The 18,813-nt window shown below is 46.0% G+C and overlaps 1 protein-coding gene across 3 annotated transcripts in view; it reads right to left on the reverse strand.

Moving 5' to 3' along the window:
* Positions 1–1,670: 1,670 nt before the first annotated feature.
* The window catches only part of LOC134408589 (hepatocyte nuclear factor 4-beta-like), a 43,240-nt gene continuing 26,097 nt past the window's right edge, over positions 1,671–18,813 (reverse strand). For all 3 annotated transcript variants that reach the window (XM_063140926.1, XM_063140928.1, XM_063140927.1), the window contains 7 exons: positions 16,686–16,792; positions 12,283–12,438; positions 11,799–11,886; positions 10,258–10,410; positions 7,488–7,724; positions 5,459–5,578; positions 1,671–3,509 (listed from right to left, as the gene is read on the reverse strand). In XM_063140926.1, coding sequence (XP_062996996.1) covers positions 3,373–3,509; positions 5,459–5,578; positions 7,488–7,724; positions 10,258–10,410; positions 11,799–11,886; positions 12,283–12,438; positions 16,686–16,792 — 998 coding nt within the window. In that variant the 3' untranslated portion in view covers positions 1,671–3,372. The remainder of the gene's footprint in view (positions 3,510–5,458; positions 5,579–7,487; positions 7,725–10,257; positions 10,411–11,798; positions 11,887–12,282; positions 12,439–16,685; positions 16,793–18,813) is intronic.

Below are 18,813 nucleotides of genomic sequence, written 5' to 3' on the forward strand. Positions count from 1 at the left end.
ACCCCTTCCAACTCCATTATTCTACAATATGATTCTATGACCCCCAACGCGTCCCACCTCACTTAGAGTGGCTTGCCTCTTCTGTGATGAAGACAATTGCGGCGATAAAAATAAGGAAGCGTTCCACCACACGTGCAAGTTTCTCTCCATGAATATCCCGCAGTTGGATTCCAACCCACATATTTATCCTCAAGTCTTGAATACAAATGTTAATTCCCTGAAGTTTCCAGCAATGAGTGACTTGTAGGAGGGCAAGTATACAGAATGGGTGCGGCAAAAGACCCTGCAAAGTCGGAAATCTATGCAGATAATGCCTTGATGTATCTTTGTAGTCTGTTCTCAGCCCATGAACAAAACTCTGCGGTTCTTTCTGATGTATATATATTCACAGCTCTTGGGTCTGTGCACGTATTACTGGAGGAACTGTCAAATAGATGCCACAAACCGATGAATGAAACTTGATACAGACGCTTAAAAACAAGGGTAAAAATATATATATGCAGTGAGCTCAAGAAGACCCTTTACCATTTATGTTTTGCACTTTCACCTAGTTTGGGAATTGGTTATATCTGCCTTTATCACAAGACTTCATATGTACGCCATTTGATAAACTCAACTGCTGGAACTCAGCAAATCCCTTTTAAAGCAGCTGAACCTGTGTGTGACTTAGCAAGTGTGTGTGTGTGGTGTGTGTATGAAAATGGAGTATCTTGGCTTTTCAGATCCTTGTTCTGTTGTAACTTTTTTAAAAATGTAAAATAAAGTAATTAATTGAAGTCTGGTTGGATATTTAACTTCATGGTTATGAAGGAGGAGAATGGCGCACGTGCTCTAAATGTGTAAGGGCCTAGATTTAGCTCCTACCATCCTTCATGAGTTTGGGGGAAATGCCTACTTAAGACCTTAAGGAGCTGAAGGCAATCTGGGTAGTCAATTTGGAGCCAGATGAACCAATATATTATCACTTCTATCTTTGTGCTCCTATATTCCCTGTGTATTTGGCTTTTAGAATATTCCTTTTCACAAGGACAGTGCTTTTGCGTTTCTGAAGCGTTATTGTTCAAACAGACTGTTAACATACACTTGTGCTCCCTTGTTATCCAATCATGTTGTTCCTTGTAGCTTGCAAGGTTTACCTTTTTTACTTTCTCTTTGTACCCACTGCCCACCAAAAGCGATTCATAGGAGAGGAGCTGGTAACAGGGTCTGTGGATGTTCATAGCAGCCCCTTCTCTCCAGCCCACAACACTGTCCCAGGATAAGACGTAACCATCTGGGTGGGCATTTTGAAAGACATACTCTGTGTGCTGCCAAGTGGTTTTTTAAAAAAACAGGAGGGTTGCACCTATTGTAGACTATAGAGAACCTTCCTCTGCTAGTAGCTAGAGTTAAATTTATCATCTGCACTGATGAATGTATTTGAATGTGCTCTCTCACACACATACACAATGGAGAATCATTCCCAATCAAAATCCTTGGAAATTGTAGAGAAGGCTTTAAATAGTTGCCGTGACCAATACTCGTGCAAAGTCATAATGGCAAAAATGCAAATATATACATTCAGAACTTCCAGACTGATGTCTTCTTAGGTGCAATCATTTACAAAGATTACCCAACCATCCACAAAAAACACCCCGGTGAAAATGCTGCTTGCCCCATATATATATATATTTCTTTGTGACTTTTATTTACTCTAAGAACATATACCTATTTTCAAATTTCGACATCTGCCTTTTAAAATGGTAAAAACAAATCTCAAAAACATTCAGTCCTAATATGCAGATCGAACTAACAAAATGGAAGAGAAATACACAAATCACAAGAAATGACATTGGGTACATTACAATTGAATTTTTTTTTGTTTCGTTTTTTTGGTCTGTGTGGAATCTCTGTTTTGGCTCATCGCCAAACCAGTCGTGTATTCAGTTTCAACAACTACGCAACAGATGGGAATGTAACAAAATGAACCACGTAATGCAAATTTTCAATGTACAGCACACTCGCTAGCAACTGAGAAGAGCTAGTAGAAATGGCCCTTATGCTAATAACGTCAATGGGTCTTGACTGGTGGATGCTACGTGAACGAGATGCAGGATATTTTACAGATCATTGGAAGCGGGCTCTGATTATGAATTGATGCTTGCTGTCTGTCTCCTTCAGCATGCAACATATTGTTAAGTTCTCATCAGAAGCAGCAGCACTGAGCCCAATGGAAGTTCATTTCTTTTTTGAAGCATTGTGGAGTTTCCCAGGGGTTGCATGAGCAGGGGGTAGCAATATGCCCATGGTGTGAATCATCTGCTATTTTTTGTACACGTCTGTTCAGGTCTGGTGTTTGAGTCTTCCAAGCCTTGCCCAAATATGGAGAGAGCTTAGAGCACATGAACAACAGCAGGGGAAAACTGAGGACCTGCAGCAGCGATAACTTGAAATACATGTGCATACCTTCTATTTAATCTCCTTTAACCAGGGGCTTGTCTATACAGTTTGTTTACCCTGACCTAAATGCGCATATTTGCTTTTCAGGACACATGACGCAGCTATCCATTCGCCGTAGCCCCGGGTTTTTAACGCAATAACGCGCACATTCATAGTTGCGATTTACCACGACTTTGGGATCACGTTCGAGTTTGCGCCACATTATGGTTATGTGTCTTTGGGGGAGTTAAATCTCATTTTGACATTTGGGTGGAGCTTTCAGGGTAGGACAACGTGATTGGCTGATTTCCCAGTTTCTCCTCTATCGGCTGCTTCTTTCCTTTGTGCCGTTTTTAGTTTGAATTCTCTGATTCTGCGGAGCTCCGCAGAGAGAGCTTACTAAGACAAAGAGGGGGGAACAGGTATCCCCCTCTGCTGCCTCGTTCCTCCCTCCCCACCACTCTCAGTTTTTCTGTTATACAAATCTGTGGAGGTCTGCATATAAAATTTGTAGGTTCCGTCATCTCTACTCAGTAGCATCTAATCATCGTATATGCGCATGTGCGCATTTATAATTGCACTATAAAAAAAAATCAGGAAATAAATCACTGTTGCTACTGCAGTGACGCTCTTTACCTACATCCGAATCAATGAAAATTCAGGTTTATATTTAATGAGGAGCAATCATGCATATTGAATATGACGTTCTTAGGAAGTGCCTGGCCCAGACACCTTACAATGCTACCTGAAGAAACAACAGCATGAAACCCTAAGAAAGGAGACACTGTTGACAGGTAAGTTCTCATTTATTCACCAAAGGGTCACGAGTTGGTTGGGTGGAAGGCTTCTGCAAGGCTGCAAGACCAGTCGCTGCTGTGGGAACAAGGCTGGTTGAACTTTAAACATGAAGACTCAAAATGTTAACCATTGATTTCTTCGGCTTGCTGGCTTGCTTTATAGAATCTCCTGTTTGGGTATAACTGCCAAAGGCAAAAGTGGTGTAGGTACCTCAGAGCCAGGGGTTGGCCCGAGCTTGTAATCTTCACTTCCCGTACTGGTGGAAGGAGAAGGAAGGGATGTTTCGGGAGACGCTGTAGAGGAGAAAAGATTTTTAAAAGGTGTCAGGCGCCGTGGTCCATATGGGATGCAGTTCACACTCTCTCCGCATGATTGGGGAGGCCCTCGGTGGAGCCCCTCCCTGAGTGGATCTACCTTCAATTCACTGCTACTGCCTATTCTCCCTCTCCCAACCTGTCCCAATCCAGTCCAAAGAGAGAGCATTCAAACCTAGTGGTGTATGGTTCTCTCTCTCTCTCTCTCTCTCTCTCTCTCTCTCTCTCTCTCTCTCTCTCTCTCTTTCTCTTTCTACACCTAAGGATTATCCCAGGAAAATGGAGGGATTGTCCCTGCCTGCTCCCGGGATCCCCTGTGTGTCAATTGGATGCACAGGGATGATCCCGGGATGATCCCGGGGGAAAAGGCAGGTGTAGAAACTAACTAACTAACTAACTCTCTCTCTCTCTCTCTCTCTCTCTCTCTCTCTCTCCTGCTTCTGTTCTCAGAGAGGACAGGTGGACAGGCAACTCCAGCATTTTCTCTACCACCAACTCTCCCTGCTGATTTATCCTCTTTCCCCTTCTCCCAGGCATTGAACGGCATTGAACGCTAAGTTTGTTTTTTAATGGACCCAGAATTGTTGTTTTGAATGGATGCTGCTGTTTTTATACTGTTGTTTTTATGTCTCTGATGGTTTTTAAGTTTTGTATACTTTTAATGTTTACTGGTTTTAGCTTTTGTGAACCGCCCAGAGAGCTTCGGCTGTGGGGCGGTATATAAATGTAATTAGGGTGACCATATTTGGGAAACCAAAAAAGAGGACACCTAGTGTGTGTGTGGGGAAGCAGCTTTCTGAGTCCTGCAGAAAGTACGTTATTCCCCCGCCACCTTAAAGAACCCGATTGGAGTGGAGGAGGGGAAAGGATTTCATTCTGCACCACCACCATCCACTCCAATGGGGCCTTTTCTATAATGTTCACGAATGACCCACTTTCCCCTTTAAGACCTCAATTGGAGCTCGGGGTGGGGGAATGATGTGCCTCAAGAAAGCATGTCATTTCCTCTTGCCATGCTAATGGCAGCCTTAAAGAGGAAGGTGTGTCATTCCAGGACATTATTGAAAATTATAGAAAATCTCCCCTGACACCATGGAAAGAACAAAAACCAGGACAAATCCGGGGAAATCCTGACAGTTGGTCACCCTAAATGTAATAATAATAATAATAATAATAATAATAATAATAATAATAATAATCTCGGGCAGGGGTCCCGCGGAGACTTCCAACAGCGTCTGTGAAGCTCTCCACACCTTGACCCCTTCAAAAGTATATTTTTAATAACAACACCAACAACTTGAAAACCCTGAGGGCGCCAGGTCCCTGTTCCTGAACCTGCCACTGATTCCATAAACAGGAAGAGAAGGAAAGTGTGGCTTATTGGCCCCACACAAAATTCTTTCCTCCTCACAGACGTCTTTGCTCTCTCTCTCTTTCTCTCTTTCCACTCCCAGCCTTCTTATTTCTCTCCTCCTCACCCCTTTTCTTGCTGTTTCTCTTCACTCCCAGCCTCTAGCCTTGCTCTTTCTCACCCCACCTTTGACCTCGCTGTTTCTCCCCCTCCTAACCACTAATCTCTCTGTCTCTCCTACCCCTTTGTCTTGCTATTTATCCTCCTTCCCAGCCTCCCTCGCTATTTCTCTCCCACAACCTCTTTTGACTAGCCACGCGGCCCCAACAGTAGCCATTGTGTGACTAGCCACATCCTCCACGAGAAACATGTTAAGGTGATGCCCAAAAGCAATTTCTCAAATTCCCAAACGTATCCACAGGTCCAAAACAGTTGGGATCCCCTAATCTAGGGCAGGGTAGCAAAGCAAAAATATTTTGGAAATATTTGCATTTCAGATTAAGGCTTTCTTGGTCTAAACAGGCCAATGTTTCAAATTGATTTCCCTGGTGAAATAGTTAGGAAATTTGACACCTACAGACTGAAACAGTGTGAATTACAGAAGCCATGTTGCTGGGTAGCACAATGTGTCCCGGAAGAGGTTCTATGTTCAGGCTGGATGGCCCTGATTGGTATTGTGGTACATCGATGCTTGTTCCTGCAGGAGAAGAGAGAAAGCCAACATCATTCTGCTAGTAGCTGACAAGCTAAAATAATAATAATAATAATAATAATAATAATAATAATAATAATAATAATAATAACCCGCCTCTCCCTCTGGATCAAGGCGGGGTACAACACAAATGCAAACACCATATAACTAATTAAAATATTTAAAACTAATACATTATTAAAAGCAGCACATTATTAAAAAGCATATTCATTCTGCGATCTTGTAAAAAAAAATATCTATAAGGTTTCGAATTTATAATTACTTAGAAAAATAATTCATTTCGTTGTGCAGCTCCTGACGAAGAATTCACAAGATCCGAAACGTTGAGCGTTGTACAAGTTTAGTTGAAAGTTTTTAGAACATTTTTTTTATATTTCGTATAAGAAAAATAAAGAAACCTTTTTGAGATTTCATAGCACCAGAGCTAGTTCCCTCTTTTCCCTATAGCCCAAAACCAACAACAACATGCCAAAAGTTCTACTAATTTTTGCCATTGGGTGCCTTTTGGTCCCAGCCGACAGAAATTATTGAAAGATATTCCATGATACAAGGAAGCAATATTAAGTATCCTCCTTCTGTAATCACACACGTGGAGCTGTTCTGGGAACATTTGACTATCCCAAGATACATTTGAATGTGGCTTAAAATAACACCCCCCCCCACCCCCAACTAAATAGCAACAAGCAATATAAGCCAATTACTTACTTATAACTAGGGCAACAGGGGGAAAAAAAATCAAATTTTCATCACTGTTCTATGCATTTTTTAAAAAAACAACAACACTGTTATAAGGGGTAGGGGAATGCAAATGCAAAAATGTATTGAAAATGATTTTTAATCTGGAATTCCTTAAATTTAGATGGCTACAGCTATGGTACCGGTACTCTGTGATGCCCCTTTCCCTTGGTTCCGTAAGCACGTGCTTATATTGCTTAAAGGTTAATCCAGGGTTGGATGGATGGATGGATGGATGTAGGCGTCTGGCTTTCGGACACCTTGCAGCATTGCTCACATCTTTAAGGCATACAGGCAGGGCCGGTGCTATCATTAAGGCTAACTAGGCAGCTGCCTAGGGCGCAGACATCAGAGGGGCGCAGACTGCCTCCTCTCCCCACTCCTGGGGTTGGAGTTTTTTTGGGGGTGGGGGCTTGGCTTGCGTGTGCCCCCACATGGTCAGTCTTTTCCTGCAGCTGCCATCAGAGGCCCCGGAAAGGCGCTGCTCGTTTCCACTGTCTGCGTGTGTGTGTGTGTGTGTGTGTGTGTGTGTGTGTGTGTGTGTGTGTGTGTTGCTTGTTGAAAAACCCTCGGAGATGACACAGAGGAGACAGAAGAGGAGTGGGACAGGGGACAGCCGAAGGCTGTGTGGGCTGGGGAAGCAGGCGAGGAGGATGCACAGACAGGCAGCCCCGGCACACCGCCTTCCCCGTTGGGGGCTGCAGCTGCTGGAGACCGAGCGGAGACTGCAGGGCAGAGACCATCCCCACCAGCCAGCCAGGCTCATTCACAGCCCCTCCTCGCAGGGCGCGCAGAGGCACAGAAGCAGTCGCATGGTCGGGGGCAGAAGTGGCGTGCCCGGCCTTGCTGCTGGGCCCCAAAGGAGGCTCTGGCGGGCTGCCCCTCCAGAGCTGGGCGGGGGATGTTGGGGTGGCCGTCGGGGAGGTGTGGAAGAAGTGGTGCCCATGAGCTGCCCCTCAGAATAAGGGGCGGGGCTGCACCCCCTATAAGCTTTCGGGCAGCACTAGTGACACCCCCTCACACACACCACTGTGAGGTAGCCCCCGTCCACGCCCAGAGCTTGCCTTGCCTAGGGCGCAAAATAGTCTGTCGCCAGCCCCGCGTACAGGGAAGGAGCATGCATTCCCTCCCTGCCCCGCGCACGGGCGTGCTTTTGTACCTCCCAAAAGCATCTCCTGCAGCAAGCTGTCAATCCTCGCCATTCCAAAGAGCTTGATGAACTGGACTTGCTCAATCATCTGCCAGGTGATGCTTTGGAGAGGAGGCAGGAGGAGCAGAATGTCGCTAAACCTCCCTCGCGAGTCGTACTGCCGGTCGTTGATGTAATCTTCCAGGTTCACCTGCACCTGGAAACGCATGTTCTTCACCTTGCCAGGCTCACTCAGGCCTTTGCAATCTGGGAAAGGGAGAGGTGGGTAGTTAGATCAGGGTTTTGTTTTGATTGGGGTGTGTGTGTGTTTTGCTTTCATGCAGCATATTCAAGCAACTGACCACTGGTTTACTGCTTAGACTGGGGCAGAATGGATGGATGGAGGTGCGGAGGTATAGAACTTTAGCCTTGGAAGCCAAATTTGGCCTGCCTGGAATCCAAATCCAGCCTTCCGTTGTCCCCCAGTGGACTCCACCACTTCCTCCTGCCCAGTGATCATTTCATGGTTTCCTTGCTTTTGTGTAGATTCTTCCCCCCCCCCTCGCCGCCCCATTTTAAAAGGGTGAAATGACCTTCCTAAGACTTAGTTACTGGCAGTAAGAGCTTTATGCTGAAAGAAGCTGGTATTTCGGGTGCCCTTGGCCCCGTCCCACCACTGCAACGCAGCCCCTGAGAGCTTCTCCAAAATGGAATTGGGTCCTTGAGCTGAAAGAAGTTCTGGGAGTTTTGAGCTTCCATGTTCTTGATCAGCAGGAATAGGTTGTTTAAATGGCTGCGTGAACATTCACTTATTTATGCATCATCCTGGGAGGGGCAATTGCTCAGTGTGTGAGAGCACCTTCTTTGCATACAGAAGGTCCCAGGTTCGATCCCTGACTTCTCCAGGTAGGGTGAGGAAAGAATCCTGCCTGAAACCCCAGAGAGCTGCTGCCAGTCAGTGCCGACAATACTGGGCTAGATGGACCAAGGGTCTGACTCTGGAGAAGGTGGCTTCTTAGGTTCCTACCTTCATGGTTGTGGTTTCAGCAGTGCCCTCCATGTATTGTTGTTGTTTATTCATTCAGTCGCTTCCGACTCTTCGTGACTTCATGGACCAGCCCACGCCAGAGCTTTCTGTCGGCCGTCGCCACCCCTAGCTCCCCCAAGGTCAAGTCTGTCACCTCCAGAATATCATCCATCCATCTTGCTCTTGGTCGGCCCCTCTTCCTTTTGCCTTCCACTTTCCCTAGCATCAGCCTCTTGCCCAGGGTATCCTGTCTTCTCATTATGTGGCCAGAGTACTTCAGTTTTGCCTTTAATACCATTTCCTCAAGTGAGCAGTCTGGCTTTATTTCCTGGAGTATGGACCAGTTTGATCTTCTTGCAGTCCAAGGCACTCTCAGAATTTTCCTCCAGCACCACAGTTCAAAAGCATCTATCTTCCTTCGCTCAGCCTTCCTTATGGTCCAGCTCTCGCAGCCATAGGTTACTACGAGGAATACCATTGCTTTAACTATGTGGACCTTTGTTGTCAGTGTGGTGTCTCTGCTCTTAACTATTTTATCAAGATTTGTCATTGCTCTCCTCCCAAGAAGTCAACGTCTTCTGATTTCCTGGCTGCAGTCAGCGTCTGCAGTAATCTTTGCGCCCAGAAATACAAAGTCTGTCACTGCCTCCATGTTTTCTCCCTCTATTTGCCAGTTACCAAAAAGCTGGTTGCCATAATCTTGTGGTTTTTTTTTGAGGTTTAACTGCAACCCAGCTTTTGCACTTTCTTCTTTCACCTTTGTCATAAGGTGACAAAGGTGGCACTTTATTTGCTTGGTCTATTTTTATACCCCACTTTTCTGCTGAAGCCTTCAAAGTAGCTGACGACAGAAATATCAAAAGGCATCAGGACATAACATAAATTAAGATAGCGGTTAGAACAGGGATGTGGAACATGTCTCCCCCACAGATGTTTGTAGACTCCAACACCCAGAAACTTCGCAGGTGCGGATTGAGAGACTAGCTCTGGTGCCGATAAAAGTAATTAAAATCTTTAATAATTCTTCTCTGTGTCCAGAATGCTCGACGTTTCGGATAAAATATAATCCTCCTTCAGGAGCTGACGCTGAAAACCTTATTCTTATATTTTAAATATTTTCTGGAGCTTTTTTTTCCTTTTTGAGCATTCTGCTGAACTGCCTCTAATCAAAGAGTTCTGGCTCGTAGCTGCAAGTCTGGATCGTGCACTCTCTCTTTGATTAGAGGCAGTTCAGCAGAACGCTCAAAAAGGAAAAAGGATCCAGAAAATATTTAAAATATAAGAATAAGGTTTTGAGCGTCAGCTCCTGAAGGAGGATTATTTTTAATCCGAAACGTCGAGCATTCTGGACACAGGCAAGAATTATTAAAGATTTTAGTCACTTTTATCAGCACCAGAGCTAGTCTCTCAATCCGCGCCTGTACAGTGGTGCCTTCTTACCCTGCCAACTACACAACTAGAAACTTTGACCGTTGGACATGGTGTTTGGGGCTGATGGGGATTGAAGTCCAATGATGTCTGGACAGCTCCCATTTCTCCCAACCTTAGTTACAGCATCAAAAAGGCAGTTAAAGCATCCAGAAGACCACGGGGAAGAACATCTAAACCACTGGAGTAAAGAGTAGAGAAGATGGTGGTACCATATCCAGATTTCAGGAGAGATTTCCAAGCACTGGGGGGCAGAAGGAGTCAGTGGAGCCTTGCTACTAACATTCCCATCAGCCCCTGATGATGAATAGGTTTTGGAGGGTGGTATGTGAGAGAGGACCATACCTGGGTCAAAGAACACGATGGCTTTAAGGCAAGCGTATTCATTCTCATCAATCTGGATTTCTCGCAAGGGCTTTACTAGTTCGTCCAAGATCCTGGTAGCTACACGAGCTATCTCCAGCTCTGGGCACTGCATAGGGATGATGAAGTCATTTCCTGAGGAGGAGGAGGAGGAGGAGGAGGAGGAGGAGGAGGAAGAAAAAGAACATCTTGCATCAACACAAATATTTACTGCCGCTATTGAGTTTCCCCTTCTTTTTAAACAGGAAATCTTTCTAATTAAGAGTTGACAAGCTTCTACATTCCACACCAGACCCTTCACCCAACCTCTGTTGGGAAAGTTAATGTACCATTTTCATTGCCCAGTCTCCTTTACAGCAAGCAAGATATAACACTTTGAAAACGGTATATATAATGTGTCCTGGGCCCAAACCATTGTCAAAACCATTATAAACTGTTATAATAAAGCAGTCGTGTAGATCCTGCCCCAGACGTATGGAAAAAGGATGAAAAAGCTGGAAGGTTTTGTCTATGAGGATCAGCTAGAGTGGAGCCAGGCAGCTAAAACTCCCATAATCCCATTGTTGTTTTGGACTACAGCTCCCATAATCCCATTGGCTATGTCGGCTGAGGCTGATGGAAGCTGTAGTCAAAAGATCTGGAGAGTGTGAATGTCCAGGGCTTTTTAGATTAGTTAAAGGGGAGGGGAGGTGACTAAAGGTGGATGTGAACCATAGAGGTCTATAAAATTATGCATGGCATAGAGGAAGTGAATAAGGAGAGGGCGATTTTCTTATATTGGGGTGATACTTTGAGATGGGATGCATAGGATGTTTTTAAAACACCGGTTTTAAAATCTCTTCACTGGCTGCTGATTAGTTTCCGAGCAAAGTATAAAGTGTTGGTTATCACCTTTAAAGCCCTACATGGTTTGGGTCCAGGCTACCTGCGGGATCGCCTTCTCCCATACAATCCACCCCACACATTCAGGTCCTCTGGGAAGAATCCACTTCAGCTAGCAAAAACCAGATTAACGGCTGTTACCCAGAGGACCTTTTCTTCTGCTGCTCCCAGTTTGTGGAATGACCTACCGGGAGAGATTCGTCAACTTAACAGTCTTCTGGAATTTAAGAAAGCCATAAAGACTGATCTCTTCCGGCAGGCCTATCCAGTGGAATTTTAAGATGTTTTTAAAATGTTTTTAGGATGTTTTTTAGGATGTTTTAAACAATGTATATTATGTTTTAATTCAGTTTTATGTATTTTATCGTTTATTGTTGCTCCCCGCCTCGATCAAAATGGAGTGGCAGATAAGAAATAAAATTATTTATGATGATGATGATGATGATGATGATGATGAAGATGAACTTAGATAGTGTGGCCTTGGGATCTTTCCAGCACTCTGCTTCAGCAACAACATAAAAATATTTTTTTTAAAGTAACACGATAATGAATCCTAATGATCTTTCTAAAATAGCGGAGAAAGGTCTGGATTGTCAAATCTGTGAGAATCAGATGATCAGATGCATTAAATTGCTTCTTACCTAATAATAGAAAATCGGTGTATGGTATAGAACGCTTTGCAACTCCCAGGAGTAAGTGTTCTCCAGCGTGGGCTCTTAGCAGGGCAACCTGTGAATCGCAAGAGAGAGAAGAAAGGGCTATTTCCTAGTACAGGAGCTGACTGGGCTGTAGACTGTTTTCCTGCTAGTGGTATAAATGAACCAGGGCTCACAGGGATGTAACCCTGGCGCTTTTTATTAGCAGGGATGCTGGCATCTGGCATCCCCCACCCACCCTCGCCCACCCACCTCCACCTGGATTTCGAAACATCAAGCCTGGTGAAGAGATCTGCAGATCTCAAAAGCTTGCACAGTTTTGTATGTGATCTTTTGGTTGATCTAATCAAGGCATTGCTGGATTTGGGGATTTTTGTTAAGGTCCACGTGGCTACCGTTCTGCCGGGAAGTTTTGCTGTTCTTTTGTTTTGTTTGCAAAAGAAGTTGCTTGTTTTTTTTTTTTTTTCACCTGGTCATCCAAAGGAAGCTCGCAGAACGCTGGGATGTATTTTGCCCACTCGACGAGTACCAAGAGCTGCTGTTTCATTGATTCACACACGTCGTTAATGGTTGCGATCTTCTTCATGGCAAGATCAGCGCTGTGCACAGGACGGAGAGCTGAATACTAGAAGAGAAAGGGCGGGGTATACATTAACTCACCCTTTCCCGGCCTCGCGCCTTCCAAATGTGTTGGACTACAACTCCCATCATCTGCAGCCAGCGTAGCCAATGTCCCCCCTCCCCAATGTATCCCATCTTGGCCCTGTGGGGAAGAAGAAGGACCAAGGGGACAGGAGCAGGCAGAAGTAACATCGGGGCCTGCTCCTGCTGGACTCTTCCCCCCCCCCCCACAGGGCAAACTGCCATCTTGGCCCTGTGGGGAAGAAGAAGGACCAAGGGGACAGGAGCAGGCAGAAGTAACATCGAGGCCTGCTCCTGCTAGACTCTTCCCCCCCCCCACAGGGCAAACTGCCATCTTGGCCCTGTGGGGAAGAAGAAGGACCAAGGGGACAGGAGCAGGCAGAAGTAACATCGGGGCCTGCTCCTGCTGGACTCTTCCCCCCCCCCACAGGGCAAACTGCCATCTTGGCCCTGTGGGGAAGAAGAAGGACCAAGGGGACAGGAGCAGGCAGAAGTAACTTCGGGGCCTGCTCCTGCTGGACTCTTCCCCCCCCCCACAGGGCAAACTGCCATCTTGGCCCTGTGGGGAAGAAGAAGGACCAAGGGGACAGGAGCAGGCAGAAGTAACATCGAGGCCTGCTCCTGCTAGACTCTTCCCCCCCCCCCAGGGCAAACTGCCATCTTGGCCCTGTGGGGAAGAAGAAGGACCAAGGGGACAGGAGCAGGCAGAAGTAACATCGGGGCCTGCTCCTGCTGGACTCTTCCCCCCCCCACAGGGCAAACTGCCATCTTGGCCCTGTGGGGAAGAAGAAGGACCAAGGGGACAGGAGCAGGCAGAAGTAACATCGGGGCCTGCTCCTGCTGGACTCTTCCCCCCCCCCACAGGGCAAACTGCCATCTTGGCCCTGTGGGGAAGAAGAAGGACCAAGGGGACAGGAGCAGGCAGAAGTAACATCGGGGCCTGCTCCTGCTGGACTCTTCCCCCCCCCCACAGGGCAAACTGCCATCTTGGCCCTGTGGGGAAGAAGAAGGACCAAGGGGACAGGAGCAGGCAGAAGTAACATCGGGGCCTGCTCCTGCTAGACTCTTCCCCCCCCCCACAGGGCAAACTGCCATCTTGGCCCTGTGGGGAAGAAGAAGGACCAAGGGGACAGGAGCAGGCAGAAGTAACATCGGGGCCTGCTCCTGCTGGACTCTTCCCCCCCCCCACAGGGCAAACTGCCATCTTGGCCCTGTGGGGAAGAAGAAGGACCAAGGGGACAGGAGCAGGCAGAAGTAACTTCGGGGCCTGCTCCTGCTGGACTCTTCCCCCCCCCCCCCACAGGGCAAACTGCCATCTTGGCCCTGTGGGGAAGAAGAAGGACCAAGGGGACAGGAGCAGGCAGAAGTAACATCGAGGCCTGCTCCTGCTAGACTCTTCCCCCCCCCCAGGGCAAACTGCCATCTTGGCCCTGTGGGGAAGAAGAAGGACCAAGGGGACAGGAGCAGGCAGAAGTAACATCGGGGCCTGCTCCTGCTGGACTCTTCCCCCCCCCCACAGGGCAAACTGCCATCTTGGCCCTGTGGGGAAGAAGAAGGACCAAGGGGACAGGAGCAGGCAGAAGTAACATCGGGGCCTGCTCCTGCTGGACTCTTCCCCCCCCCCCACAGGGCAAACTGCCATCTTGGCCCTGTGGGGAAGAAGAAGGACCAAGGGGACAGGAGCAGGCAGAAGTAACATCGGGGCCTGCTCCTGCTGGACTCTTCCCCCCCCCCCACAGGGCAAACTGCCATCTTGGCCCTGTGGGGAAGAAGAAGGACCAAGGGGACAGGAGCAGGCAGAAGTAACATCGGGGCCTGCTCCTGCTAGACTCTTCCCCCCCCCCACAGGGCAAACTGCCATCTTGGCCCTGTGGGGAAGAAGAAAGACCAAGGGGACAGGAGCAGGCAGAAGTAACATCGGGGCCTGCTCCTGCTGGACTCTCTCTCTCTCTCTCTCTCTCTCTCTTTCTTTCTCTCTCCTCCCTCCCTCCTTGACTCCTTTTCCTTGTGTGTCATGTCTTTATTAGATTGTAAGCCTGAGGGCAGGGACTGTCTTTTTTGCTAAGTGTAAGCCGCTCCGAGAGCCTTTTTTGGCTGAGGAGCGGGGTATAAGTATGATAAATAAATAAATAAATAAATCTCCCTGATTCTCTTCTCCCCACTCTTCCATCCCTGCCACCCCTCTATCTACATCAAGTTCAGTTGACGTTTACAGTATCCAAATGGGGAACCGTCACTTGTTCCAGCAGGTGGCAATAGATCACAACTATTTCATTGCAAAGTTAAAAAAAATTCGGAATGACCCAGCTCTGGAAACAAAAACTAAAAGGAAGGATTGTGCAACAGAAGTGGACAGAAGCAGGCACTGGAGTTTTTGAGAGATGTTTTGCTCTGTACAGGTGTTTACAGGTGTCTCAGGCCATCCCTCCCATTAGGTGAAGTGAGGTGGTTGCCTCAGGTGGCGAACACTGGGACGGACAGGGCATAAGAAGCAACATGATTTGTAGCTTCATCACACCAGGGTTATACTGTGCGATCACTGCGAATTGCGTGCAAAGGACTCCGAAGTTTTCCAGTTTATAATCTGCTTTGACTGTGAAGCACTCCCATGCATCCTGCTTTAATTGTGCTATAAAGTCAAAAGACCCCACCTATTTTGGTACTACTTTTGGAGTGAATCTTTTGTTGTTCTCCGAGCGGCCACTGGGGGGCGCAGGAGCAGGATTTGATACTTTTAAGCTTCAAATTAAACAAATGCTAACATCTGCGTAGGTTTTTCAGATAAAGACATCAAAATTGGCACAGTAATAGATATTAAGGAGAGCTTTAAGGATGCCAAATTTGAATCGGATTGGGTCATCCGTTGATTTTTTGTAATGATTTTTTACATTTTCCCCCTTAGCTAGAAACAACAATGACAGCGAAATGCTGTAGGGGATAATTCAAGGGAAACAGGTATGTGGGATGAAGCTCCTGAACTAGCACTTGCTGGGGAACCACAGCTGGCTGTTCGTGGGCTTCCCCTTGGAATCTTGTGGGCCACAGAAGGGGAATGAGATGCTGAATTAGGTCTTTGATTTGATCCGGCAGGCTTCTTCGGATGTTAGGTTAGGTTTCGGAAAGCATTAAAATGTGTGTTTAAAACCGAGTAGCCTGGGAATATGAAGAGTAAAAAACAAAACAAAACTGGTGCCAAAAAGACCACAATGTAAGTGGCAGACTAATCTCTCTGGGGAGGCTATTCCACTACCAGGGTGCCACCACTGAAAAGTTCCTTCCATTAGTAATCATCCACTTTGCCTCTTTTGGCAGAGCCAACCGTATACTGATCCAGGCACTGGTCCATCTATTTTCTATTCCAGCCTTCCCCAACCTGTTGCCTTGCAGATGTGTTGGACTACAACACCCACCATTGGCCATGTTGGCTGGGAGTGATGGGAGTTGTAGTGAAGCCCATCTGCAGGGTATCATGTTGGGGTAGGCTGGTTTATTCTGCTGGTCTTCAAAATCTTCAGGTCCCAAACAGAGAGAGGGTCCACCCCACCCCCCACAGCCTTGCCGTCTGAGATCCTGAAATAGAAGATTCTCTCCCACTGACTTGCAAGCCTTCTCAAATCTCACAATATTTTAATAAGAAATGTAGTAAAACACAGGCACAATGAATCAGTTGATGGCTCCAATTTCGGCGAGACTGTGAGGTCATTCTGGGTTTTAGTCAGGACCATCCAGAACTCTAAAGAGCTATCCAAGGTGCTGAAGCCTCTCCCCAAAATAGCTTCAGCGTCTTGGATAGCTTCTTTAGAGTTCCGTCTGCTTCTGAATGAACCCCAGAATGGATCTGCAGACCCACTGAAATTGGAGCTACCAGCCTCCGTTGCAATAAATTGTAAATACTGGCATCTGAAATCTACTTTCTCTGCCCATCCTGCCACTATCACAAGATGTGGTACAGTCTGGACACAGGGCTGCTGTCGTCTCACCTGCTCTCTTGGTGAGACGTGGCCCTTAATTTTGTGTGGTCAGCACCCACTCCTTTGGGGAGACCCCTCCTTATTGTTCTACTATGATTTTATTAGATTGTAAGCCTATGCGGCAGGGTCTTGCTAGTTACTGTTTTACTCTGTACAGCACCATGTACGTTGATGGTGCTATATAAATAAATAAATAAAATAATAATAATAATAATAATAAATGACTGCAAGAAGTCAGAAGAGGTGTGTGTTTTCCTACCTGCTGTGCCATTGCCTCCGCTTGGGTCAATATAGTGATTGAGAGGGCTCCGTTGTCTTCATAGCTGCTTCGGCGGATACTGATCCTGTCGCGCTCATTCTGCACGGCTTACAAGAGAGAGAGAGAAATAGCAGCATGTCAGGAAGGGGTTGGCTTGGGTGGTCACACAATCTATTGCTTATGGATGAGTGGAGGGATAACTTGCACCATCACTAACACAATTCCACTGAATGTCCCCATCCCCGTACAAATGCAGTTGCTAAGAATCCTGAAAATTAGGGTTCTCTCCAATTTCACAATAGGATATTGGAGAGGGCAGAGTTCGAGTTAAGCAAAAAGGCTCAATATGTGCAGATTCATTCGTATTGCACAGTTTGGATAGATATCCAAATTGTGCAATATGAATGAATGAATCTGCATAAATGGAACTTTTGGAGACCCCTGCATCCGTACTGCAGGGGTCTCCAACCTTTTTGAGTCAGCGGACACTCTCACAAAATGGCTGTCACTGAGGCTTGCCCATGCAGTATGTGGCTCCCATGATGGACATGGCCAGTCACACAACAGTCATTTCCCAGAAGGCAATCTGGTGAGACTAAAAGAGAAGTAATTTCCCCAAGAACCTTAGTGCAAGGTGGAGATAGAATCTGAACTCCAAACACAAAACCGCTTTTTTAAATGCAAATAAAGATGGAGCTGGGGGGAAACACTTTGCTTTGCAACATGCCAGCATCTCAGTATGATGTTGTCGTTGTCGTTATTGTCATCGTCTTTTTTCTAGCTCATGGTGATTTTTCTAGAACGGACGTGATGGGCTTTGCCAGGCCATGTTGACTTTTACTTATCTAGGAATTCCCCGACAATTGAGCATGTTTTAAGCATGACTGCTTTCTGGATGGTGGTATGGATGTATTTTGGTAAGCCCAGTTTCTGAAGGTTTTCTGTATAGTTTTTTGATGTGATGCCAGTGACTGATGTGACTAACAGAATAACTGTGACATTTTCCTGTTGCCATAGTTCTTTAACTCCCATGGCCAGTGGTGTATATTTCTCTCTCTTTTCCTCTTCCATTTCTACAACATTTTTGTCATTAGGTATTGCTGTGTCAATGAGGTAGGTGTTTTTTTCTTTTTTGTCTGGACAATTGCAAAGTATTGTCTTGTCCGTATGAATTGTTCTGTCCCAGTATATTTTATGATCTGCACTTTCCAAGATTGTTTGGGGTGAGTATGCCTAGTATGGTATTGGTTGTTTGATGAGGTTGAATTTGATGGCCAGTTGCTGGTGAATTATTTTTGCAGCTGTATTGTGGCTGCACGTATAGTCCATTCCTGCCAGAATTTTACATCCCCTTGTTACATGGTCTATTGTTTCTTGGAATTGATGACATTTCTGACATAAATCTGTTGTGCATTATTATTATCATCATCATCATCATCATCATCATCATCATCATCTGAAGCAATAAAATAAAAATCAGGAGTTCCAAAGAACTTGGCAGTTGCTAAGAAAGTAGCCTGTAGACGCCAAACTGGAGATCCCAGCCCCTGATCCTCGTCTAAAGCATCCTGTAGAAACTGTTCTAACCATGAGGTCATTGTTCCTTTCCAGTGATGAGTCACACAGGTAGATTTCTTTTCTTTTCTTTTTCCTTTAATTTCCTGTAAAACATCTCTAAGGAAGGTGGTTTTTTTAGTTTGAAGTGCGATATTGGCTACTGTGAGCTAAACTTTACTTATAAACAAACATGATTTCATTAACAAATATAGAGTTCTAGAGGCAGCTGAACACATTCATTGTAGGCTTTTGCGGGGGAGGTCCCATTTTGTCAGGTGTATGATCACCTGAATCTGTAGGTATCAATACCCTGAGTGCAGAAAGGAGAAGAAATATTGTTTTATGACAAGGTGAGGCCAAAAGGTAATCAAATGCAAAAGATTACCGTACAGGTGTGTCTCACAAAGCACAAGTGAATAGAATATCTGATATAATAAATACAAGATCTAAGCCCAGTTGGTTTTATTAATGCTCGTATCAGACTCACACCCTTTCGAGAGCAAAATGAAGCATTGTTTATGGCCCATAGTTTAGTATTCTCCTTTTTTGTGTCGATAACAACCATCAAGCC

Source organism: Elgaria multicarinata, chromosome 14 (assembly GCF_023053635.1).
Source record: "Elgaria multicarinata webbii isolate HBS135686 ecotype San Diego chromosome 14, rElgMul1.1.pri, whole genome shotgun sequence".
NCBI classification, from domain to species: domain Eukaryota; kingdom Metazoa; phylum Chordata; class Lepidosauria; order Squamata; family Anguidae; genus Elgaria; species Elgaria multicarinata.